The sequence below is a fragment of the Macrobrachium rosenbergii genome, chromosome 18, assembly GCF_040412425.1.
Source record: "Macrobrachium rosenbergii isolate ZJJX-2024 chromosome 18, ASM4041242v1, whole genome shotgun sequence".
NCBI classification, from domain to species: domain Eukaryota; kingdom Metazoa; phylum Arthropoda; class Malacostraca; order Decapoda; family Palaemonidae; genus Macrobrachium; species Macrobrachium rosenbergii.
In genome coordinates, this window is record NC_089758.1 from 24,653,020 (window position 1) to 24,679,233 (window position 26,214).

At 35.5% G+C, this 26,214-nt stretch overlaps 3 protein-coding genes across 14 annotated transcripts in view; 2 read left to right on the plus strand and 1 right to left on the minus strand.

Annotated features, from left to right (window-relative positions):
• AP-1gamma (adaptor protein complex 1, gamma subunit) overlaps positions 1-16,606 on the plus strand; it is a 45,196-nt gene extending 28,590 nt beyond the window's left edge. For all 11 annotated transcript variants that reach the window (XM_067120521.1, XM_067120524.1, XM_067120518.1 and 8 more), the window contains 14 exons: positions 442-537; positions 1,610-1,690; positions 2,213-2,311; positions 3,159-3,305; positions 3,838-4,056; positions 5,075-5,261; positions 6,370-6,514; positions 6,633-6,728; positions 7,368-7,536; positions 8,310-8,445; positions 9,645-9,842; positions 10,312-10,463; positions 10,864-10,956; positions 11,820-16,606. In XM_067120521.1, the coding sequence (XP_066976622.1) occupies positions 442-537; positions 1,610-1,690; positions 2,213-2,311; positions 3,159-3,305; positions 3,838-4,056; positions 5,075-5,261; positions 6,370-6,514; positions 6,633-6,728; positions 7,368-7,536; positions 8,310-8,445; positions 9,645-9,842; positions 10,312-10,463; positions 10,864-10,956; positions 11,820-11,921 (1,920 nt within the window). In that variant the 3' untranslated portion in view covers positions 11,922-16,606. The remainder of the gene's footprint in view (positions 1-441; positions 538-1,609; positions 1,691-2,212; positions 2,312-3,158; positions 3,306-3,837; positions 4,057-5,074; positions 5,262-6,369; positions 6,515-6,632; positions 6,729-7,367; positions 7,537-8,309; positions 8,446-9,644; positions 9,843-10,311; positions 10,464-10,863; positions 10,957-11,819) is intronic.
• The window catches only part of LOC136848208 (vesicle-associated membrane protein 3-like), an 88,938-nt gene that overhangs the window by 52,836 nt on the left and 9,888 nt on the right, over positions 1-26,214 (minus strand). The window lies entirely within an intron of this gene.
• Positions 20,636-26,214, plus strand: part of LOC136848207 (phospholipid scramblase 1-like) — a 22,216-nt gene continuing 16,637 nt past the window's right edge. The window contains exon 1 of one of the 2 annotated variants that reach the window (XM_067120531.1): positions 20,636-21,226. The gene's annotated coding sequence lies outside the window, so the exon portion shown is untranslated. Of the gene's footprint in view, positions 21,231-26,214 lie in introns of both variants that reach the window. The other variant, XM_067120530.1, reaches the window with a different exon arrangement.

Here is a 26,214-nt window from a genome sequence, read left to right on the forward strand (position 1 = left end):
TTTAAGAGCTGATGTATTACTGCTGATTGTGCAAGTAATGCTTTTTTATTTTGTCATAATGTACATTGTTATATTTTAGTAGCATCTGAAGGTAAATTTTACTTCTGAATGGAGCATTTTGTCATTCTTTGTATTGGAAACCTGTTAAGAATTGGAAAAGTTAGACACTCATGTTCAATGTTCTTATACATCAGTGTTAGGGGAACTCTGGTAAAGGCGGCCAAAAAATAAGTTTAGACAAGAAACAACTTAAAAATTTTAGATTATTTTTTTCTGCATGTGTTTTTGTCCAGCTTCATTGCCTTCCTATGTTATGGGTGGCCGATATTTGAAAATGACAGGTAATAATAATCGCTGTACTTTTTATAATTTTCTCTCTGTAGTGGTACTATAAATAAATGTTCAAAGAACATGATTTCTAAACAGAGTTGCAATTTTCAGATTGTTCCAAACTTAGTCCGTATCCTCAAGAATTTAATAATGGCAGGGTATTCTCCAGAACACGACGTCCAGGGGGTGTCTGATCCTTTCCTACAGGTATGTAAGCTGGGTTAATGTGTTGTTATATTATTCAGATGATGAACACAATGTTCAAATGGAACAAGCCCACCATAGGGGCCATTGACTTGAAATTCAAGCTTCCAAAGAATATGGTGCTCATTAGGAAGTAGGAGAAGGTAAATGGAAATACAGAAAGAAGAGATCTCACTTAATAAAAAGAAAAAAATAAATTATTAAATGGATAAAAATGTATTAAACTGCATTAGGTAGTGATGCATTGCATCTTCACTTGAAATTCCAACTGCACGACATCCTCAGGGAGGCTGTTCCACATTCCAGTGGTGTGAGGAATAAAGGACCTCTGGAACTAAGAAGTTCAAAGGTTGAAGGTATATAGAACTATCTTATAACTTAGGAGCAATATTAATGCAGGAATTTGAAGTGTTTAATGGGTGTTTTCAACATTATAGAGAGGAATAGGATTGTTTTCACATTTGTTTCTGTGATGATCATGTGAAAGTTGACGAGTTACATTAAGAATTGTGAGTTTTTAAGTTTAACTTTTTAACCATTGTAGTATATTACTATGTATTACAGTTTCCTTTTGGTCATTTAATTTACAAAGCATTTAAAAGTTACTCTACTAATTGTTAGTTCAGACAGTATTTTTGCAGTTACTTAATTCTTACAATTTTTGTATCATTTAGTGGTCTGGTAAAACTAAGGTATGCTTTTTTTAAGTGCAGGTAACAAGGCATTATGGTAATCCAGGTATTATCCAAACTAAGTTTGGTAAGGCCTGTCAAGATATTGATGAAATTTGGATAAGGGTGGCTTTCCTTGGCAGTGATAAATATCAGATAGCCTCAGGGAATGAAAGTTCTGTCTCATAATTTTCAAACAACCCTTTACTACTTACACAGTATGCCTACATAAGTTTGTTTGACACATCCTTTAAAACCTTGCGTTTACTGTACTTGATAAATTTTGAATTGAGCATCCAGGTATAATAGAGGAGTCGGATTTTGTGGCTAAATTAAATGTTGACCCAAAGATGAAATATATTTTTCTTAGAACTTGCCTTAATGTTGTATATTTTTCTCTTCAGGTTAAAATTCTCAAGCTCCTAAGAATTCTTGGGTGTGGTGACAGTGAAGCATCAGAAACTATGAATGACATCTTAGCCCAGGTAAGACCTGGTCCATTTTGAGTGTAGTTCATTACGCTGCTTTCTGTACCTCTTTTGGACTGTCAGTACATTGAAAGGAGAGGTTATCATACAAGGAAGGTATTTGGAGTTGTCCTTGTCTTATGATAGATTTTAATCAGTTTCATCTTCTGTTCAGCAGATAAGGTCAATATGAAACTTAAAGGAAACTTGTATACACTGCTTATTCAGTGCTGCTATTTTGGTATTAATGATAGTGTTTTTGTTTAATTTAGGTTGGGGTCTAAATTTAGAGCCAAATTTACAATAGCTACTTCACTACTATCCTATGGGATATGAAAACTATCCTTAAACATTCAGTTTGAGGTCAGAAGTTAAAGATAATGTACCAGAATCTGAAGAAGACCTGATTGTACTTGTGAATGAATTCATAGGTTTTGAGGTGGCATCAGTAATACCTTGGAGAACACCAGGTTATTTTAGTTATAATTCTTTAATGTATAGTTATTGCAAGGTCCCTCTCTCATAATATTTTAATTGCAGGTTGCAACAAACACAGAATCATCAAAAAATGTAGGGAATGCCATACTTTATGAGACAGTTCTTTCAATTATGGACATCAAGAGTGAAAGTGGGCTAAGGGTGAGTATAGTTACGCAACAGCGTGCAAGATGATTAGTTTTTATTCAAGTTTAAACAGCTTATTGCACTCAAGAATCTTTACAGTGCTGCATAATCGTGTCATTTTTAGCAATTTAATTTTTTATCAGTCATATTGGGTGTGACCTTTATACCGATATTGATTTCGAGAAACACTAACAGAAATTGATGATCGATTACTCTATAATGTCAGGTGACATTGTACACCAGATAATCTGTATGACTCTATAATGTCATGTGACATTGTACACCAGATAATCTGTATGACCATAATGTCAGGTGACATTGTACACCAGATAATCTGTATGACCATAATGTCAGGTGACATTGTACACCAGATAATCTGTATGTATCTTAGTACAATATAAAGCTTTTTCACTGAACAAACAGTACTGTGAAAGCTGTGTATGTGGCAGTTTTATCAAAATTTAACGTGATCAGTCCATACAATTGACTTGTAAATTTTAAATCCGCAATCCTTTGGTGGATTGACTTAATACACTTTTTTCCATTTTGTTTTAGGATGTAGAATTTTACTTGCCTTCAGCTCTGTTTAATTAAAACTCCTCTGCTTAACCTTGCAAGAGACTGGTCCTCCCCTTTTTTTCAGTCAGATTAGTCTTCCTTTTTCCTCTCCATAGTTTTCCTGTCGGACTAAACTTAATAAACGTTTGATTGCTTAGTGGGTTGGCTGTCTTGTAAATTAACTACAGAGGATTTTTCTGGTTGGTTGTTATGTGAATAAACTACAGAGGATTCTTAGAAGTTTTTACTTAAAGTAAACAGTAAAAGGTAAAAAATTTATATATTTTTTTTTTTTTTTCTGCAGGTTTTAGCAATCAATATTTTAGGTAGATTTCTTCTAAATGCCGACAAGAACATTAGATACGTAGCTTTGAACACACTCCTAAGAGTGGTTCATGCTGATAATTCTGCCGTCCAGCGTCATCGAACAACTATTGTAGAATGCTTAAAGGTAAGGAGTTTGAGCTTGAGCATAAGGTGATTTAACTGTTTTTAAAATGTTTTGTTTAATGTGGAATTGGATTTTGGATTTTTTTTTTTTTTTTTTTTTTATTCGCTCAGTTTCAAGAGCTAGCATATGGAAGTCTGCTTGTTTTGCATGACAGAATCAGATTCAACTAGGTTATGTTTCAGCTTATGATATGATAAGTTTTGGAGGTAGTGTACAGTGGCAAACTGTTTTATGTTTCATTATTCCCATGTGCATTTAATTTGTATTGGAAATGCATTGGAATGCCAGAGGGATATTTTTACTGCAGATTGATTAATTTATTAACTTTTAACTGCAAGTGTGGTCACATTCTTCAGATGCATATTGTATTATGTAGTCAAGAAATTGAATTTAAATTCATGTAGGTGTAATAATTTTAAAGCTACAATGAGGTGCTATATATAAGTATGGCATTGTAAGAAATCCATTTCTATTTTATTATCGTAGTATGTACTAAAGTATTAAGTTTAAACAACTGAATGGCTTCCCTCAGGATGCAGATATCTCCATTAGAAGGCGAGCAATGGAGTTATGTTTTGCTCTCATCAATGGAAATAACATCCGCACCATGATGAAGGAGCTTCTTGCATTCTTGGAGAAGGCTGAACCCGAGTTCAAGGCATCTTGTTCATCAAAATGTGTTTTAGCAGCTGAGAAATATTCTCCCAATGTCCGATGGCACATTGACACACTTCTTAAAGTTGTACAAGCGGTGAGTTTACATATTTTTATTTGTACTGTCGAATGTTGAAGTGACGTGATGTAATGCAAAAGAGATTGGTGCTCTCACAGGTTTTTTCAGGCAATTTTAAGCTTTGTAATTTGTTTGTAAGAATTTTGATGAGTATATGTAGCTAAAATGCCAGTATAAAAAATAATTTGTTACTGGATAAAGCAAAGCAACTAGAAAAGAAACAGGAAGAAATGTAAGACTTGGAATATGCCATGAACTGTATACGTGGCAAATTAATAACTAAAGTAAAAGGAAGAAAAGGGGAATTAAGTACAAGCAGAAACATTTATTAATTGGGTAAGGACAGACTGAGTGTATAGTAGCATGTATTTAAGCCTAGAAAGGTCAGGAAGATGTACAGAGAAATGCTAAATGAACAAAGATCAGGTGTTAGTAAGGGCTTGTATTATTTTAAGCTTATTAAAAGAAGTCTTGCTGTCCTGCAATGGGAATAAGCCATATTTAACTTAGCTGGTTAATATCATAGTGATTGATATTAGTAATTTTAAAGAAGTGGTGCCAGGAAGTTCTTTTGAGTTACTGTGGCTGAAATTATTTAAAGCTTAATTATAAAGAAATACAAGTAGACCGTTTCTGTGCTTGCTTTGTTATGGAGTTGTTCTCTTATAATTTTTAACTTTGTGTTTGAATTTTTTCATTTGTTATATAGTTGTTTATTCTTTGCCTTTTTATGTAGTGTGATATATGTTTGGAAGTTTGAGTAAGAGATCCAGAGGCTAACATAAGATTGACCACAGTTTTATTAGTAAACAGTAGCTGGTAATTTTAATTATCTGATAGCGTTTTAGTGAAGGTAGTGATCAATGGAAAGATCTCGAAAAATTTTATAATGTTTAAAGTATTTAACAACCCTAATCCATTTTTTCTTAGGGCATCTTAATCTTTCAGTACCGCAACTGTACAGTATAAGAAATTCCTTTGTAAAGTATTACAGAATTATTGCCCAAACAACATACTAAAATCTTTGCCTTTGTAGGCTGGAAATCACGTACCAGACGATGTTGTGTCGTCAACTATACAGCTCATTTCGGAAGCAAGATCGGAGCAGGCATATGCTGTTGGCGAACTTTGGAATTTGCTGTCGGCGGCACAGATGGAATTCCAGCCTCTCATTCAAGTGGCAACATGGTGTATAGGAGAATTTGGGGATCTTTTGTTATCAGGTAAGCAGGAGGAAAATCATTATTTACATGGATAGAAAAAGGATATCAATGAAGTTAATATTTTTAGATGCCTTGAACTTGTACTGCAAGCATATTTCTTCATAAGAATGTGAGGCTGTTTGGTGTTGTGCTATACGAAGTTATTTATAAGGTTGTCAACATAGTTTTAGTAACATTTTAATGACATTGTGTTGTAAACATATCCATGATCTTGGAAAGTGTTTTCCTGTTGCATAGCTAGGATATTACTAAAGTTTTGTTTTCCCTTTGAGTAAATCAAAAGCCATGTCAATTGAAATCACAGCTCTGGTTTAAGGTGAAAACTGTGTATGCCTCTTAATTTCTCAAGTGATCAAGTAAAACAGAATCTAATTAGTGACAGTAGTATTATATTTTAGGAATTTTACAGTTATTGCTACTACTTTTCTAAGTCTCTGTTTTGCCTAAAACTTGAAATAGTTTTTAAGCATGTGAACAACATATTGTCTACAATTAATTTTACATTGTACCTCGTTTCAAATACAAAAATACAAAGTTTAAGGGGGTGAGAATGGAGACAACCTGTAAGATGCTAGTTAAATTTTCTCTTTCATGCAGAGGCATGTGGAATTTTGAACCTAATGGTCTTATTTAATGAGTTCCTGTTGAGGACTTAAGAGATTGTCTAAACTGAAGAGATGAACCTTTCTTTAAAAAATGGAAAATGTATGAATAAGGGAAAACAGATGTTGGCTGGAGAAACTCTGAACTAAGTAAATGTAGGGAGTGGTAACCCTGACAGTGTTATTAGCTTGTCTAGAGGAAGACTGACTTTTTTCTTCAACTTGTGTTAGCATGTACCAAAATTGTACATAGAAAAGAGATTAAAGCAACCTATATCACAACAGAAAGAGGCTAGAGAATGGTAAAGGTGGGTTTAGTAATTTGACTAAACACCCTTGCTTCAGTCTGGAGAAATGGGCAAGGGAAGAACCATATTCGATTTCAAATACATATTGATAAGTATTTATGGTTAATGATTTGTAGGCTTTGTGAAAAGAAAAGGATTCATGTTTTCTGAAGAGAAATCATTCTTTTGCTGAAATCTTACAAGTTCTCTGCTTTACAGGCCAGTCTGATGTAACCGTTGTTGAATCTGAGCTTATAGCAGTGTATCAACAAATCTTATGGTCTTCACAATGCAACATCACCACGAAGGAATATGCCTTGACATCTCTCATGAAACTATCAGCTAGACTGAACCATGAAGTAGGGTAAGGCTTGAAGGAACTTTTCTTTTTCCTTTTTTTATTTTTCATCTCTTAATGTCTTGAATTGTCTTATACACTTGTGTTAATTTTTTCAGTGTCTTAGATTATTTTTGTGTTTCAGGTCCATACAGCAGGTTGTTAGTGCTTTTGGATCTCATCTTAATATAGAGTTACAGCAGAGGGGGATAGAATATAGTCAACTATTTACAAGACATAAGTAAGTATTAATTGTTTACATTTTGACCAGGTTCAGATCTTTAACAAGGTGGTATTTATTTATTCTGTAGTCCAATGTTTGAAATGTCCACATTGGGAATTCAAAGATCAAAAATGTTTCTTTATTACTGAAAAAATTCCCAGATACTAAATAGTTCTACTTATGTGCTTCAAGTACAGTTGTAGGATTGTAAGCCAAAATTTTTTTTATACTGTTATCATGTATTTGAGAATTGATGTGACTTATTAGTTGTACTATTTAACTTCTGTTATAGATCAAGTGTGTGCAGTACTTGCTATTTTCTCCTTTTATAAAGTGTAAAATTTTCAGTCACTTTGTGAATTGTAATTTTTATCTGAAAGTGAAAAGTAAAAAGGTTCTAAGCTCTTGATAGTTCAGAGGGAAACTGCAAGGGTTTTTTTTTTTTTTTTTTTTTTTTTTTTTTGATGCATTAAAAAAGTGAATATGTTGTAAGAGAAAGATGCCTTGTTCATTGTTTTGAAGGCCATCAGATGTAGTTAACAGCATAGTATTTCTTTTCTGTAAAGATTGATATTTGGTGTAGAGAGGCCAGACACATAATTGTTACCTTATTTTGTTGGAGTTAGTTGCTGAAAATGTTTGTGTACAATTTTTCAGCCACATGCGGGGACCATTGTTAGAGAGAATGCCACCTTTTGAGGGATCCAGGGGAAATAGAGAGGAAAAGGCAGCTTTAACTAATGGAGTGGACGCTTCTCCAGACAACCAAGCGCTCCTTAATGACCTCACAGCTCCTAATAACAATGCCAATGACACATATGAATCGGTAAGTGGGAGTTTTGATTTTATGCAAGTTCTTAGGGTATTGACATGTTACTTTTGCTAAATAAATTAGGCCTTGTTCATTTATTCAAGTAATTTTTTGGGTCCGTGTAATCTATTAAAGGGGTTCTTTAATTAGTTTGCTGCTTTTTTTTTTTTTTTTTTTTTTATTTGAACATGATGTTGTGCTGTGTTGCATATTATGTAATAAATGCATATTTGAACATGATGTTGTGTTGTGTTGTATATTATGTAACAAAGCATGTCATCGGGAATCATAAATTAACAAATAATGATTTTTAAGGTAATTGGCCAGAATATGCTCTAACATTATGTTAATTTTTCAATTGTGAAATTTCCAAAAAGGAGTAAATTACTCAACTATCTCCATGGTATAGATATATTACCCAGAAGTGTGACTTAGTTAAACTAACTGAGAGACTTCCTTATTTTTTTCGTAGACTTCCTTATTTTTTTTAGTGAAATTATGGAGAATCTTTTGTTTTGTTTGGAATGTCGGAATTTTTTCAATCAAGAAACCGATATCTCTAAGAATATTAATACCATCTAGCGGTAGTGGAAGCTTTTATACATGTGCGCAACTGGTTTACTTGTTATAGTTTATAATTATGAAGTGCAGTACTTGCAACGAGACTGCTGGAGCCCTATTTTCAGATTCTCAGGACTATCCATTAGGATTTATTCTGAAGTAATACAGTGTAATGAATAATAAATGTTAGACCACTCTGTTTTTCATTTGTGTTTTTTTTTTTCCAGAATGCCTTGTTAGATCTATTGGGAGGGATGGAGCCTGGTGACAGTGATACAGTGCAGCCTGCTACTTCTAATGCGGTACCTGCAGTAGTACCTACTACAGCACCAGCATCTAATGCAGATATTTTAGATTTGTTAGGTAAGTTTTAGGCTACACACTTGTTTTCAAGCCATAATGCTTTAGGGATAAACATTAGGGCCTCATGGGTGACAAAGGTTGCACAAAACCATGGGATATCATGACCCTGGACCAAGGTCTTCTGCAGAGTGTAAAGGTAGAGGAGAAGAGGTGGAAGGAAGTTTATTATTAGTTAACAGGTTAATCATGGAGGAATTTAACAAGTTCATATCTCTGCAGAAGTGGCTTAGGACTGGGTCATAACTTTATCGTGGAGGATATCGTATGCAGAAGTAGCTAAAATAAGAACGCACTTCCTGATCTTGACCTAAGGTAATTTGGGCAAGGGCAAGATCTTAGTGGAGGGACAAGAACTTCATAACTAGGCCGTGTGTCCCTTTGGCCCTTAGCTACAACCTTTTTCATTCCTATTACTGTACCGCCATTCATATTCTTTGCCTTCCCTCTGACTTTCCACCCTCTAACAGTTGTTTCATAGTGCAACTGTGAGGCTTTTTTCTTGTTATACCTTTGAGACCTTCTTACTGTCAGTTTCCCTTTCAGCACTAAATAACCTCGTAGGGCCCAGCGCTTGGCCCTTGACCTAAATGCTATATTCTATTCTATGCTCTGTTTATTAGGCCAAAACTGAAATGCAGGGATTTTGAAGTAGACTATAGCTTTGGATTGGGTGTGTCCTGGCCTTGACACAACGTAAAGGTCACATAGTGAAAAAGAGTGAAATTTTTGCTCTGGTCATTACGTTAGAATCCTGGGTTATTAGTTTGGGAAAAGTTAAATGTATTCATGTGAAGGGAAATGAATAATTTAATGAACTGATTTTTAAATTAAAGACTAATATCCATGCACACAGTTTTAATTGTTGTTGGTTCATAGTATTTTGTGGATGAACTTTCTGTAATTTTGTTCAGGAATTTGTGTTTTAATTTGTTATGAATATTTTTTTAAATTTTTATTCAGTCCATTTCTAAAGATGTTAAAGTTTCTCTCACCTTGGAATAGAAATGAAGTAAAAATAATTCTTAAAATAAAAAGAGAATTAAAATAATTGGAATTAGAAAGAAGTTAACATCAGAGAAAGTAGAAGGAAACAGATAATATTGAAGCAGTTTCTTGTATAGAAGTAGAAGCATTGAAAGACATTTTAGCTATAGGAGGTAAAGTGAGCCATTTTATTATTTTTTAAATGCCTTTTTCAGGAGGCCTGGACACTGGTCCAACACCAGCAGCTCCTCTGGCCAATTTGAACAGCACAATGGTACCATCAAGCAATAGCAATGGCGCCTTCCTCCTTGATGGACTGCTCAATAACACATCAACCAACTCGTCCATAACGAATCCAGTCTCTTCTCTCCCTACATTTAACTCTGTTTCAAGTCCGACCACGCAACAGTCGAGTAGGTGTTTTGGTATAGCATTCATGATTTAACATTAAATATTTTTGTTATAAATATTGATACTGTTACGTCTTTGCTATGCTTTTGGTATCTGGAACCAAATTTTTATATTTGTTTGCTTAACTGTATTGTGGCAGACATTGTTAGGATTTGTATTTATCATAATTTAACACAAAGTCCTGTGTAACCAATCCACACAGATATGATCATGTAAACTATTGAATTTTCATTGAAAAAACGAATTTTTTGCAGAAAAATTATTCATTGCAACACATCCAATTAGTTTTTGTGATTTGTGATCTGATCTGTACAGTTATACCGATGTAAACCGTCTGGTTTGTAGTAAAGGAAATAAATTTTATGACATAAAAAAAAAGTTTTCAAGTCACTTCTGTATGTATAAGCAAATAATTGAAATGGGGTAACAAAATACCTGTGATGGTAAATTTTACTTTTATTTTTTCACCAGGTATACCAGGTATCAATGCCTATGATAAAAATGGACTGCGACTAGATATGACGTTTGAAGTCCATGAATCTATGACGACCATTAACATGCAGGCCACCAACAACACTGGAGTTCAGGTCACAGATTTCCTCTTTCAGGCTGCTGTACCAAAGGTAATAAGAGAAAATGCTATAGATGTTTTGGTATTTTGCAAAGATAATGAAGAGGCTAATGTAGGTTTTTCTAGAAATGTGTAATTTGGTCATAAGATAGAAATTGTAAAGTTTGTTCCTTTTGCTTGTACTCATCATAGTGAACTTTAGTTTTGCTTTGCTTGAAAAATACAGTTCTTCATGATGGTAATGTAATTTGTATAAACGTTGTGTAATACAATAATTTAATTTGATTACTGAGATGTATTCTTTATCTTTTAATTTTGGTGGTGTTTAAGTATTAGAAAATCACACTTCACCCTAAAGATTTTTCTTGTACTTGGCCAAAATGTTGTTTATTGCAATGCCATTTCTAAAACTTGATCACAAGATCTAAAGGATGGTTTTATTTTTTCCCCAGTCATTACAATTACAAATGCTGAATCCCAGTAGTACCAGCCTTGCACCATCAGGGACTTTAAATCAGGTCATCAAGGTCAACAATCCAAATAAGGTATGTGGCTTAAGTACATAAAAATGTTATCTTGAAAAGCTAAATCCTTTGTCTACCTATTTTTAAATGATTGTTCAACAGGACCTGAGTGCAGATTACGTGATAAAATAAATTATTATTATGGAAGAAGGCCCTCTTCGAGGGAAACATTGTTGAAAAGTATGGCACTGTGTATGCCGTTGAGCTTGTATTTTGCCTTCCTAACTTGCCATATAGGTTTCTTTGTTTCAGCAGATAAATTTTAAAGGAACTGTCCAAAGTTCATCTATTATTCCAGTGCTTCAACAGTCATTGTGACATTTGAAAGGACGTGAATGGCACCCGGGGTACATACAGGAAATACTTTTACCAGAAAATGGGTATACAAGGAATTGGAGCAATTTTTGACTAGCCGCCAATAGGAGAGCTCCCCGAATATGACTGACCAATCAAAAATCGCCACCCATCTTTACAAACTTGTTTTCTGGTATAAATATTCCCTGGTTGGATTCACCTCCTTTCATTGACAGCAAGTACTATCAGAGCGCCAGAATAAATGAACTTCGGACAGCTGCTTTATAATTTATCTGCTGAAAAGAAGAAACTTGTATGCCAGGTTGAGAAAGCAAAATATAAGCTCAACGACATACAGAGGGTCATTCTTTTTAACGATATATTTTTTTTTTTTTTTTTCCCTAAGAGGTTATGAACTTGTCTAGAATGCCTACATAAAAAAATGAGAAGTAGAAGAGAGGATTAGGATTGTATAATGAAAGATGATGGTACAGTAGATACAGCATGTAGCAAACAAAACTATATTACCTATTAACTTTGTATGTAAGCTAGTAAACTAGTTGAGTAGTTGAATGCCATTTTACTTGCAGGTGGCACTACGGATGAGGATAAAGTTATCATGGATAGCAAATGGAGCGCAAGTACAGGATCAGGGAGAGATCAGCAACTTTCCTCCTGCGCTATGGCAGTGACAAAGCCTTTCCACCTTTCCTTCCTTCCATATATTGCACCTCTTTTCTTTAAGCTCATTTTCAACTCCCATGCAGTAGCATTTTCCCTTGCCATGGTTTTACAGATTCTTTTTTTTTTTTTTCTTTTGTTCATCAACTTGCCTAACTTGTTCATGCCTACAGAATCATAATTGAATAGTGGTTTTCTAGGGTAAATCTCTCATTGATCATCAATGTTCATCCCAGTTTCATCACTGAATTTAAAGAAGCTCTTTCTCTTGTTGATGGATATTCACTTACCATATTGAACTTCATGCCATTAGCATCATAATCATGCATCTTTTTCTCTTCACTCTTACAGAGAGTTGTGATTATTTACAATTGTGGGGGGGTTAACTACAAATATATATATATATATATATTTTTGCCTGTCTGGCCATTTGCTTTGCTTGTTTGTGCTTAGTTGTCTTTGTGATATAGTTTATTTTTTTCTTCATGTTTTGTAGGAGCTAATTTTCTGTTTACTTGATCTATACAGAATTGTATTTTTTTGTAGTAGACTTGTATCTTTTCATTTCTATGCAGGTAAATTGTGTTTGAGCAGTTTAGTAGCAGTGTCCTATAATTGCTTCATGTTATTTAATCTGTCGACAGTATTTATTTTCCTATTTTGTTGATTTTGATCTTGGAAGCGTTTTTGCTCAGTACCTCAAATTGAATTCCTGAATCTTCATTGTATTGATCCATACCCGTAGTTTTTGTTTTCATTCTGATACTGTGCATTCTTGTTACACTTTTTTCCCACTGTTCATCTGTTTTGTGAACTTTGGTTTCATGCATCAATACTAAGGATCTTTTTGATGAATAAGGACTTGTTAGAGGGCCTCTGTGCAGAGTGACAGAGCAGATTTAGACCTTTTTATGTTATGTCCACACTTTGCTTTCTGTGGTTGGATATTCCAGCAACCTCTTGTAGAAGGTTATTTAAACTTGTAAGGGTTTGGACAGGTTGGTGTTTTGCCTTTTTAACTGTAGCACACAAATTGCATTTTGTAACTTTTTTTTTTTTGTCAAGGGTTCATATACTGTATATAACTGCAAATAGACATAAAATTGGATCTTATTGATGGTAATCTGCTTGTTATTTGTGCCAATTTGCCAATAAAGGATAGCAAGCAAGCTTAGATATTGCATTTTGTCAAGAAACTGGTATTCACTTTTTGACACTAGGTCCTCCACTGTAGCTACACTTACAGATCATGATTATTTTAGGCAAACCAGATAAAATTGCGATAATTTGTCCTCATATTGTACTACAGTATATAGAATCATTTTGCTACCTTATACAGTTTATTTAGTTTGTAGTTAGGCTTTTAAAAGTTTTGGAAGCAGTGCAAAGCAAAAGTTTTACTGCATACTTCTTGAGTTACCAGTATTAGTTTCATTTTGGTGGGACCCATGGCTCTGATAAGAATTGCAACAATATTCTTTGAGGAGGTTGCTGAAAACTCGTGTGCTTACTAGATAACTGCACTCTCGAACTTGTGTTTACTGTGTAGTAAGCAGTGTTACTTCCTAGCTAAAGAACGCTTATGAATAATGTAAGGTAGAAATGGAAATTCCCATGTCATTTTTTAAAACATTTATGTACAGGAACATTGATTTGGGGTTTTATATTTGGGTTTTTCCTATTTTTATATTGATTTGTAAACCTTTGCAACCTAGAAAAAGTTGCAGAAGCTGTTGGTCATTACAGTACGTTGTTTTATAAATTTAGAATGAAAAGTAATCTGAAAATATGCTGTAGAAAGATTTGCTGCTAGTAAAGAATAGAGCAGATGTTTCTGAAAATTGATTTTTTGTGAAATACTGTATGTATATTTTGGCCTTGCTGTTGAATTAAGACAGGGTCCTGGAAAGTGATTTTTTATGAAATGTTTACAATTTTTGCCTTGCTGTTGTGTTAGGACAGGGTCCCAGCTATTCATTTGTGAGTAGATATTTAGACACTTAAGGTATTGCATATTTAACTTTTGGAATTGTAAAGGTACATATTAGCTTTGAAATGCTGAGGGCAAAGATCTGTTAGAAAATGGAATCTACAGTATTTTTTATTTTATGAAGTATCCTGTTTTGTTTTCATTTCATTGAATGGCCTAGAGTAACACTTGTTATGCTCTAAATGTGGAGAATTTCTTTTTTTGTATTTTTCAATGTTACATCACAGGCAGGTTTGTATGTACACTAATTTTCTATCAGTAACTTTTCTAGCTGCACAATTTGTTTTTTATTTACATGGAAAGATATGATTTGTGAAGTGTTTATACTATCTGATGAATGCTTAATATGGTGAGAACATTTTTATGTAAAAAGTGAAAAGCGAGAATTCTTGAGATTATGGAGTGGTGTTCTTGGTCATAATTACGACAATGGATTTATCTTTCTGGAATGGTGATGGAAAAATTGTAGTGTGTTATAATCAAGGTAAAGAGGATATTAAATTATCCCCTGCAGATGATTGTTTTCTCATTGTCTTCAGAGAGCAAAGACAAAAAATTGAAGCTGTTTGCTCATTTGGAAGCAATCCTGTGCAATTGTAACACCAACTATGATAAGTTACAATCCATTAATGGTTACAGTTTATCTGAGGAGTGGCCAAGGTTGGGAATGCACCCTTTGTTTGTTTACATTACATTTCATTTTACAATTAAGTGCAAAAAAGGGTTAGGACTTTTCCTCTTTCCAGAGAGTTTATATTGAAGATGGATAAAGTTTTCAAGGAATTAGGTAATGTTCATGTGATACAATCCCAGTCAATTGATGCATGCAAGTTAGTTTTCTTAAATTTTGCGTTTTATTTTTTATTTGCTTTTGTTTTTTTTCTATTGAAATGAAAAGTGGAGAGTATTCTTGTACTTAAAATACTGTTACATATATATAGAGATTTTTATTAACTTGGTAGACATAGAGATGATTTGGTAGTGCTAATGAATTTTGAATAGTATTTAGTTTTCCATTTAAGATGAATCCTCTTGGTAAGTTGACATTGATGGTCTTTCAGTTGTCGTGACAATTGTACTTAGCACCTTGCGGTTATCACTAAAATATGTATATTGTACAGGTATCTTTGTAAAGCTTTTTAGACTTTGCCATATAATGTAATGTGAAAGAGGCTCTCCTGCACTGGACCAGCAAGGAACTTTTCCTACATATGCTTCTCTTTCTGATGTTCATATGTTCCAGATCCTTTTGAAGCAATGTCCATAAATTGTGAATATTGAGCTTTGAGAATAGGGAGAAAAAGTAAGGCCTAGTACTATGATTTATTTTTGTATACTCATGGTATTTTGTTTGGCCATAGGCTGGAACATGTAAATATGTTTTAGGGGAGCTGACCTAGGTGTTCAATAATTGTTGTAAATATGATTGTTTCATGAACACAGTTTTTGGGGCGACACACTTGTGTCAAGAGGTGTTAGAAGAGAAGTCATCTCCCCTTGTGGATGAAAAGAACTAGGTAAGGTGCTTTGATAAACGCATATAACTGGGATGTGATCTGGCAATCACTTCGGCTCCTGCTTGGTTTACCATCATCCTTTACATATTTTGTTGTAAATTTTGTTCTTATTGACATTTATATTGTTTCCAAATGCGTTGACATAGTTGAAAATATATATATAGCATGACTGGTATACCTAACAATCAGTTTTGGCTGTTTTATTCCATCCGTACAGTTTGTTTCTTTCAGCCACTGTTCTGATTATGTGTTTTAGGTTTAGTTCTTATGTTCATAGGTGGCAGAGGATTAACTTTTGTTTCTTTGTCTTTAAAATAAATTATTACCTTAAAAGGTGTCAAGGTGAAGTCATTATACTAGTTAAATGGCCTTTACAGATTCGGGGAAATTTGGGAAACCCGTGTCTTGTCAATTGCTATATTGTTGCAGATCAGGACCCAAGGATTATGTATTTTTTGCAAGTATGTCCTGTTGTATCAAATTTATGTAGTCTTTGTAAATTTTGTCATTTAGAGACGATGTATCTATATATTGTTTTATAATAAAAGAATCAGTTATAAAAACTATAATGTAAATATAAACTTCATGGGCTACTTTCATGGTAGATCAGGGAATGTATCAACCACACTCAGATACAAGCAATGCTGATGAGGAAAAGAATACGCCATTATTATAAATGGCATAATATACTATTGTGTGAAGCAGTTTTTCCCTCTTATTTCTGGTATAGAACTTTAGACACCTAGTTAGATAGAGAGACTTTACCATGTAACTTCAGTTTTTCCAAAACCACACCATTTCTCAAAAAAGTGGGAATAGAAACTCTTGAAGTTGATTACTTAATTTTATTAGATTTTTCAATTACTACTTCAATTACGTCTGTACATTTTCGCTAAATTCTAGCAGACCATTAATTTTTTATCACCGCTTCAGGATAATTTTCTGATGCACTTATTTAAGTTTGTACTATAATTGCTGGCCAATGCAACATTTTCCTTTTAAGAAATGTTGCCACCTTCTCACTTTGTATTGTTCTGGGTGTGTTCGCGTGTATCTCCCACTTCACCCCTTATTGCAAAGATGGTAGGCCAGATCACGAAATCATTCCATGTTCTCTGGTTATGTAAGAGCCCTCTGGCATGATGTATTCATAATTTGGGAAAAGAATAAATTTAACAGTGAATTTTTATTGTGGTGGTGTTATTTGTATTACCTTAAAAACTGTAACGTGCAAGAGCCTTGACATTATTCTAATTACTAGAGTTATGTTTTAGGGTGAAATTGGAATTTAGCGGACTGTTTACTACAGGTACGATCATTTACTGTGTTCAAAGGAGGTAAAAGTCCCTGGCCAAACTCAGCTCCTACCATTTGATTTCATCTCTAGACAGCATTGCATACATCTTGGCATAAAGCCCTAAAATAATCAGCTAGAGGAAGGGTGTTTTCTCATTTGTCCCTAAACTAGCTTCATGGTATGTGTAGGGAATTTCGTGGACGAAATTCAGCAACTGATGTCTTGTTGCCATTAATCATTCTCCTTAAACTTTTAGATGGCCATGCATAAGTATAGAGTCCCTAAATCCCCTTCCCTAGAATGAAAATGAAATGTGAAACTGGAGCTATATGAAGAAAAAACCAAATATATAAGAAAAATTCATACTTCACCATCCTTGAATCATTTTGACTCCACTACAGAGATGTCTAATAAAGGATTAATACTTTAGGGAAAAGAAAATGAACAAATGGTTGAAATTCACAACTTGAAACCCCAGCTGGAAAACATAACTATTCTCAGTACTGAAAATGTTAGAGTAACTTGAAAATGCATGGTGGTGATATCAAGTGAAGAGGTTCAATTGACAGAATAACACTTAGATTCCCTCCCATAAAAAGTAATAGGAAAATTTTGGAAAACATCAATATGCACAACATATTTAATAGAACGAGTAGACAGTGCTAAACGCTGGCAAAACGGAACTCCAAAAATCAAATACTTCGACAAACTATGGACATCAGACCATACCCTGTATTTCAAAAGTCTGCAATGCATAAATGCCACTAGATACGGTCATACCAACTAAAAATGCTGGGGTGTGGCCTTTGGCCTAAACCCTATTTTTAAGGAAAAACGAATGAATGCAATGCCCTCTTCAAGAACAACCTTTCGGGCCAGTCCCTACAAGAGCTCCCCATAGGGGGTTAGCGACATCAGTGCCCCTCACACGGTGTACTGTAGGCAGTACTTAAGGTTATTTGCAGCGTCCCTTCGGCCCCTAGCTGCACCCGCTCTCGTTCCTTTTACTATACCTCCGCTGTTCATCTTCTCCTTCTTCCATCTTACTTTCCACCCTCTTCTAACAGTAGTGTCTTAGTGCAACTGCGAGGATTTCCACCTGTAACACCTTTCAAACCTTTTACTCTCTCTATTTCCCTTCCTGCACTGTATGACCTCATGGGTTCCAGTGCCTGGACTTCTGGCCTGAATTCTACAGTCCTATGAGAACCAAGAATAACTCCAATAGAAATCTGGCCCGACATTTCAAGTCTGCAATGCAAAAATACTACCAAATATGATCATACCAACTAAAAATGCTTGTGTATAGCCTTGGCCTAAAACCCTTTAAAAGCAACTGCAATGTATTTAGAATTAGCCCTTGGGGCCAGGCCTTATGAGAGTTAACGTTAACTCGGCGGTCTGGTTAAACTATTAATAATGATCCATCCATGCAAACTCCTTCAAACTGTCATTAACATTTGCAGTTTTTTATCAAATATCGTATCGGCTGCAAACAACATCCATTGTCTTTTCTGACTTCTATTAAACAGCCAAGGAGACATCCTCACCTTAGACCTATGTTTGCACCAAACCAGTGACTCTACTGTTTACATAATTTAACAAAAAATCTCTAAACGTTTGCGAGAGGCGCTACAGAAAGAGCAGGAAGACAAGTACTGCTAGTTTATTGATGAAGCGACCCGCTTACAAAGTGGCATGCGGACGTCGGTGTATACGCAGACGTCAGTACATAATTTACAAGTGACCCGAGGTCAAACTATTTCTCTACACAAAACAGGACAGGTACATATAGACAGCATGATGATTAACAACAGCTGATTGGACACAAAAAATACTCTGACACATATACTATGTATAAGGGCAAATGAACAGGTAATAAATATACAAATCACAATAATGAAAATAAGGTTGTGTACGTGCGACCTCGGGTCAGCTGTGAAGGCACCATAGAAAATGGGGACTTTACAATACTCCCCCCCAAGACGTAGGTAACGTCTGATCAAAGCAGGTATCTGCTGGGGCGGCGGAGAGGGCCGCGCCTTCTCGATGCGAGGGAGACATCTGCCTCCGAGAAGTTCGCGGCAATTTGTATGTGGGAGGGAATGTCTGCATCCTTGCTCATTCCGCACTCTCACTTGGAGTGTGAGGGAACACTCACGTCAATACACGCTTGGGGGCGTGCCGTGTGGGTCCGCTAATAACGCCAGTGATTTGCCGACGAGGGTCGGTAACGCCCGAATGCTTTGTTAGAGCGCCATAGTTAGTCCGTTAGGGGTGTGGGTTGGTTCATCGGGCCAAGACTAAGTTGCCGTTTGGGTCTGTTAATGGCTCCGGGAACCACTCCGGGGATCACCACTGTGAGAGGTGCTAAAGAAAGAGCAGGAAGACAAGTGCTGCTAGTTTACTGATGAAGCGACCCACTTATAAAGCGGCATGCAGATGTCGGCATATACGCAGACGTCAGTACAAAATTTACAAGTGACCCAAGGTCAACCAATTTCTCTACACAAAACAGGACAGGTACATATAGACAACATGATGATTAACAACAGCTGACTGGACACAAAAAATACTCTGACACATATACTACGTATAAGGGCAAATGAACAGGTAATAAATATACAAATCACAATAATGATAATAAGGTTGTGTACGTGTGACCTCCGGTCAGCTGTGAAGGCACCGTAGAAAACGGGAGGTTCATCATAGAGAACTTGTTGAGCAGGGACTTTACACATTCTCAATAACATGTCGTCTCCGTAGGGGGTTAGTGCCGTCAGTGCACCTCATGCGGTGCACTGTAGGCATTACTTAATGTTCTTTGCAGCGTGCCTTCAGCCCTAGCTGCAACCCCTTTCGTTCCTTTTACTGTACCTCCTTTCATATTCTCTTTCTTCCACCTTGCTATCCACCATCTCTTAACAATTGATTCATAGTGCAACTGGGAGGTTTTCCTCCTGTTACACCTTTCAAACCTTCTCCTGTCAACTTCCGTTTCAGCGCTGAATGACCTCTTAGGTCCCAGTGCTTGGCCTTAGGCCCAAATTATATATTCAATTCAATTCAGTGTAACTGAAAACGGAAATACGAAACCACTGTCACATTCAGTCATTAACTACCAAAAAGGATGAGCCCTCTGTAAAGGAAACTTCCAGAGTCACTTCGGTTAGTTTTTATTCTAAATTAGTCTGATCGCGAAATTCGAGCACACGTGGAACCAAAGCTCGTACAGTGTTACTCTTGTCCAAACAGACGGGAATCCTATTACCTAAAATAGCTCTCTGGTCCCTTCCGTAATTTTCTGAATGTCAAAACATCTCTACGTGACCTGGAATGTTTTGTGTGAAGTTTGAAAGATTAAATTCGTGAACTCTAAGCGCTTTCACCCTCTTTGACAACGCGAGCTTACGGAATTAGACTGCCTGACCTTCACTGTAAAACGTTCCAATCAATAAAAATGAATAAAAGAAGCTTTACACCTATGTGCCGCGAAATAATGCGCCCTCAATGTTGTTTTGTTGAGTGAGCAACGAGGAACCAAAATGAACACCTGCTCATCCTCGTGGGATTTACATCCGCGCGCGAGCGCACACACACACACAAACCACTTGACGAATTTGGCAAGATACAAACTGGCAGGAACACAGTATAAAACTTCGTAGAATCAGCGACATTGCGATAATTTCACTCGTACGTTATTTATTTGTTACAGATACTTTTGCAACAGCACTGAACTTTCATACTTCTGAAAACGATCACAGCAGAGATTAGATAATTTTCCGTTATGAATAACTGAAAATATAAATAGAGCTGTCCGTTATAACACTGATTGATTAATTGATTATTTCTCACTTGCATTACGACGTCAACGGACGCTAGACCATTTCCTAACAGTCGTGTTTCATAATACATGAATGGAATTTGGTTTTAATTGGGTCGCGTGCACTCCTTGCGTGACCGGCAGCCATATCAGTTGTCGTCGGACAATTAAGCCTATTTTGTCGTGTCTTATTAACCCCAATCTAAATTCATGCGGATTATGTTATGCACATTTCAGGTTTGTTATTATTATTATTATTTTTTTTTTTTTGGCTTGATGTCTATCCCTTACATCTGTTGATAAACTCTTTAATTATGGATAAAGCGCGTAAAAGTAACGTAGCCACATATTGATTTCTACACCAACCTGAAGACCTAGCTAAGATTTATTGATGGTGACAAAAAAACATTGGTTTGGTAAAGCGTACCTAAGCAACTCCAACTGGTATCGTCCATGACCTTGCCCACAAACTAAAATTAAACCAATACGTTATCGGCAAAAGAAAAGGATATTTAGAAGTGCTTCATGCACTTGGCACCATGCAGAATGAGGACAGCTTTCGTGGCTCTACGAAGAAGGTCAATATTCAGTATCAACAGGCATTCAGAAGGGGTTACTCCGTTTCTGTAGAGTGCCTCTCTCTCTGTCACGGGCTCGCGAGAAGACTGAACGCCTGCTGATTGACCCTCGTAGGTACGAAGAAGGATTTTGTACACTTTTCTGTATATACAGCACTTGCATGATTGACTGGTCGATTAGTCAGGGGGGTTTTTTGTTTAAAAAGAAGCGTTCTGAAACAAGTCGCTGTGATAGAGTACAAGACTGGGATTCGAAAGCTGACGTCAAATTCAAAGACAAGTTGGAGTTACGTCAAACCAACGGATTTGAACGCAGTTTAAATTCGACGCTGAATAAGAAATAAAATTCTACTAATTCAAAAGTCTTTTGAAATTTTATTGGGTGTGTGCTGTCAAAGCATTTGCGAGATGTTATCTTTGTATAATCTGTCACAATGCGCAAGTATTCTTGTATAATAAGGAAAAAAAATGGACCAGAAATGGATAATTCGGGCTTTGAGAAGTTTCTGTATGAAAATGAACAGATATGTTGATTTGGTTTTTATAAGCTGCCGTCACAGAATCAAAGGTCACCGACACCGAAAGCATACAATTTCACCAAACTAAACTATTTTAATTAAGAAACTAGTTTTCTTTTAATTTCCGGTGATACAATCCTCGCTAGGAAGGAACACTTTGATAGTCAAAATCTTCAATATAACGTGATGTAATTTTAGTCTTAAGTTATATTACAGTACAATTTGTTCGTTAATTTCGGAGATACAGCGTCAACATTTTATATTATGACATTATTAATAATTATTATTTCAGTAGATGAAACCTATTCACATGGAACAAGCACACAGGGGCCATTGACTTGAAATTCAAGGTTCCAAGGAATGCAGCATTAATCGATCATGATACAGAGCCAGTGATTTTTCATTGCTCTGGGGGAGGCGCGAACCCGCGACATCTGATCGGTATGCCACGACACTAGCCACCATACCAGCGGACCAGTTCGGATTTCATAACTGACTCTAATTTTGCGTAAATAATGCGCTTTTTCAATTAACAAAGTTTGGTGCTTGTGCAAAAAAATAGTAATTCAAGTTCAGTTCACTTAACCTAGAGGGATCTGAATGTTGTCATTTGTTTTCGAAAATACCGTCCTGCCTTATATATATATATATATATATATATATATATATATATATATATATATATATATATATATATATATATATATATATATATATATATATATATATATATATATATATATTAATCTATGAACATTTTTAGATTGGTGAATTATCGAAAAACTTTGACTGTTTCTATCTGGAGGCAAGTTAGTGTGCAGTATGCTGATAAAGTGATCGAAACTGACGACGCAAAAACTATGGTCGAAGACACCGGGGATACAATAATTGCTGAAAGTACTTTTCTCAGGGAACATTACATAATCTGGCCGTATTTAAAACGTACTACAACTCGTCAGAACGATGTTATATTTCTGATAACAGTGAAAAACTAAAAATTGAAAATCCTGAAAATGAGAGAGAGAGAGAGAGAGAGAGAGAGAGAGAGAGAGAGAGAGAGAGAGAGAGAGAGATATGCTAGACTCAGTAAGTAAAAATGAAAGCTGCATTAAGAAATTCTTTCAGGCCAACTCCTTCGGTACATCTGCATATGAATTTATATTACAACAGTGAGTTGAATTATACTGACTTTTTTTTTATCAAAACGTAGAGCAAGCCTTTTGAATAAATGAGTGAATTTGTAACGAGAGCCACCTGAATGAATGAATGAATTTGTAGCACCGTAGCGTGTGTGTGTGCTGGGTCAATCTCGGCCACGTCACAGGAGTAAGAGCTTAATGAACTAGTCTGAATGAATTCGCGTTACTGTGGTGGGCTGGATCTTACTTCTTTTGTAGAAAGGATGACTCCTCACTCCTAAATCCAGCCAAAATTACTTCCCGCAAAAGGTGACATTTTCCCAGAATACAGTACTACGTCAGATGTAAGCCGATGTGGGTATTTTGGTTCTTCGGCGATCGATACTTGTAAAATGTCACAGGCTCCTAACTGGCCTAGACAATAACTCACTCGCTGATTAATTTTGAACGTGAAACTTCGTTAGTTCATTATTGATGGAAAGCATCCGCGGGTTCTCCTCCAAGTGGCTTGGGACCATGAGTTATCTTTGATACTGTACAAACCCATTTTCATTTTTATTACTATTTATTTACTTATTACCCTAACACAATTCACCTTGTACTTATGTTGTTTTTTCTGTATTTCCTACTATCCTCTGTCATTTCTTTAGATGAGCACCGTACTTTTTGGAAGCTTGAATTTCAAGTCAATGGCCCCTGTCGGCTTGCTCCATATGAATTGGGTTCATCTTTTGAATAATAATAGTAGCAACAATATTACTTCAGCACTAAAATGTATACTACATATATATATATATATATATATATATATATATATATATATATATATATATATATATATATATATATACATACATAAGTGCTTGTGTGTATACAAACATAAGCGTCCACAATTTGTATACTAAAATTGGAATTAACAAAACTCGTGCTTAATTCAAAGTCCGTAAAGAGCAGCCTTTGTGCACCGGGAGACACAGAAATTCGAAAAGTATGAAACTCATCAAATTTATGATAATTGTAACAAAGATCTTAAGACCTGAATGACAATGTCACTCTCTTTCGCAATGGTTTTGTCCTTTTAATTTTTTTTTTCTTTAGTACTACGTGTGTTTGTAGAACGATTTCCTGTAAACTTTAAGGCTGGGCTAACCCCTTTTCCTTCGGTGAAAAATCGAAAAGTATTGCATTTCATCTTTATCGTCTTTCTTGAAAATGATGATAATGTAACAGTAATACTGAGTCGCTTTTAAGAGGAAGCAGAAAAATATCACCCTGAAGTTCAACAAATCCTCATTTTTCTCGTTCATGTCAACTTGACTTGATGGGATTAGCAAATATTATTTCAGGTACATTCAAAAAGTTACTTCGGTTCGTCAGTGTGACAAAAATGACACTTAAATACCAGGAATAGGTTTTATGGTCGAAGTTTCGTTCTATGTTAAAGCCATGTTTTTAGAATGCAATGTCATGATTTGCAATTTATCATACACATACACATACATAACACGCACACAGTGATGAACGTCCCAAAATACTACTTGGAAATCAGTGCTTAGGCATAGAACTCTACCCAAAAAACCAGAAAATTATGGAAACAAAGCCACGAATCTAGAAGATTTTGGAATTAAGCTAAAAAATCCAAAGCCGGATTCCAGAACATTTTGGAACTAACCCAATACAACAAAGGAGTTATGGAATTCAGGCCCGAAGTCCAGAAAATCTTGAAAATCAAACCCAGAAAATTATGAACCAAAACCCAGAACATTATGAACCAAAGCCAGGAATCCAGAAAGCTTTTGGAGCCCAAGTAAAAAATTTAGAAAATTAGGAAATTAAGCCCACAAATCCAGAAACTATTGGAACTAGATCCAGAAAATTATGAAACCAAAGCCACAAATTCAGTATTATGGAACCAAAGCCAGAAATTCAGAATGTTATCGAACCAAAGCCAGGCAATCCACAAAACTGTGGAAAATCTAGAAGCATTGTAACTCAGGCAAAAAAAAAAAAAAAAATATGGAATCAAGCACAGAAATCTATAACATTATGGAATTACAGCCAGATATCACAAATTTCAAGAATAAAAACCTAACTCATGATAATTAAGGATCCAAATCAACAACAATGGAAAACTATGCAGGCAAATCCTGATGTCCAGCAAATTAGAAATGAACCAAATCCTCAATCCCAGAAAATTGGAAATTAACCAGATCGTCAAGTCTATAAATCTGACATTAACCGAGAATCTATAATATTCCACGCAAAGGTGATTATGCTAATTAGGATGATGATGTATGGAAACACCCTCTGCCCAACCCCCGGCTCTCTCTCTATACTATGCACCGTTTGATGGAAAATAATTATATGGAGAGAGAGAGAGAGAGAGAGAGAGAGAGAGAGAGAGAGAGAGAGAGAGAGAGAGAGAGAGAGAGAGAGATTATTGCTGTTATGGAACAACAGAACAACAAGCACTGTTTGGCTACACATTGAGAGATTATTGCTGTCATAGAACAGTGGACCAACAAGCACTTTTTGGCTATACACTGAGAGATTATTGCTGTCATGGAACAGTGGACCAACAAGTACTTTTTGGCTATACACTGAGAGATTATTGCTGTCATGGAACAGTGGACCAACAAGCACTTTTTGGCTATACACAGAGATTATTGCTGTCATGGAACAGTGGACCAACAAGTACTTTTTGGCTATACACTGAGAGATTATTGCTGTCATGGAACAGTGGACCAACAAGTACTTTTTGGCTACACATTGAGAGATTATTGCTGTCATAGAACAGTGGACCAACAAGCAAATGGCTATACACTGAGAGATTATTGCTGTCATGGAACAGTGGACCAACAAGTACTTTTTGGCTACACATTGAGAGATTAACTGCTGTCATGGAACAGTGGAACAACAAGCACCGTTTGGCTACACAATGAACTTCCTTGATGACAAATTACCCTTATAGGAACCCCTACCCCCTTCCTCCAACCCTCCCTCTCTAGCTACCTAGATCGTTTGTCCTTTCTAGATTAAACTGGCCTTAGGCCAATAAGGGCTCTTGCTCCTGGAGAAGCACGTCAAGCCAAACAATTACGCTTACCTATAAAAAAAAAAGACAGGAATACGTCGACCAAACATTTCAGGGGTTATTGTAGCTTGCTAAATACTACCTTAATGTTCTGAAAGTGATTTAATTGAGTATATGTATATATATATATATATATATATATATATATATATATATATATATATATATATATATATATATATATATATATATATACAGAGGAAAAGCCACGACCAAAATTATACACATCCTCAAGGAACAAGGGAAACGAAGACCTCCATTCTTACAAATTTATTGCCGACGTTTCATGACACATGTCACATTTTCAAGGCTAAAAAAGAAAATAATTTGCACTACAGGTAGAATCAC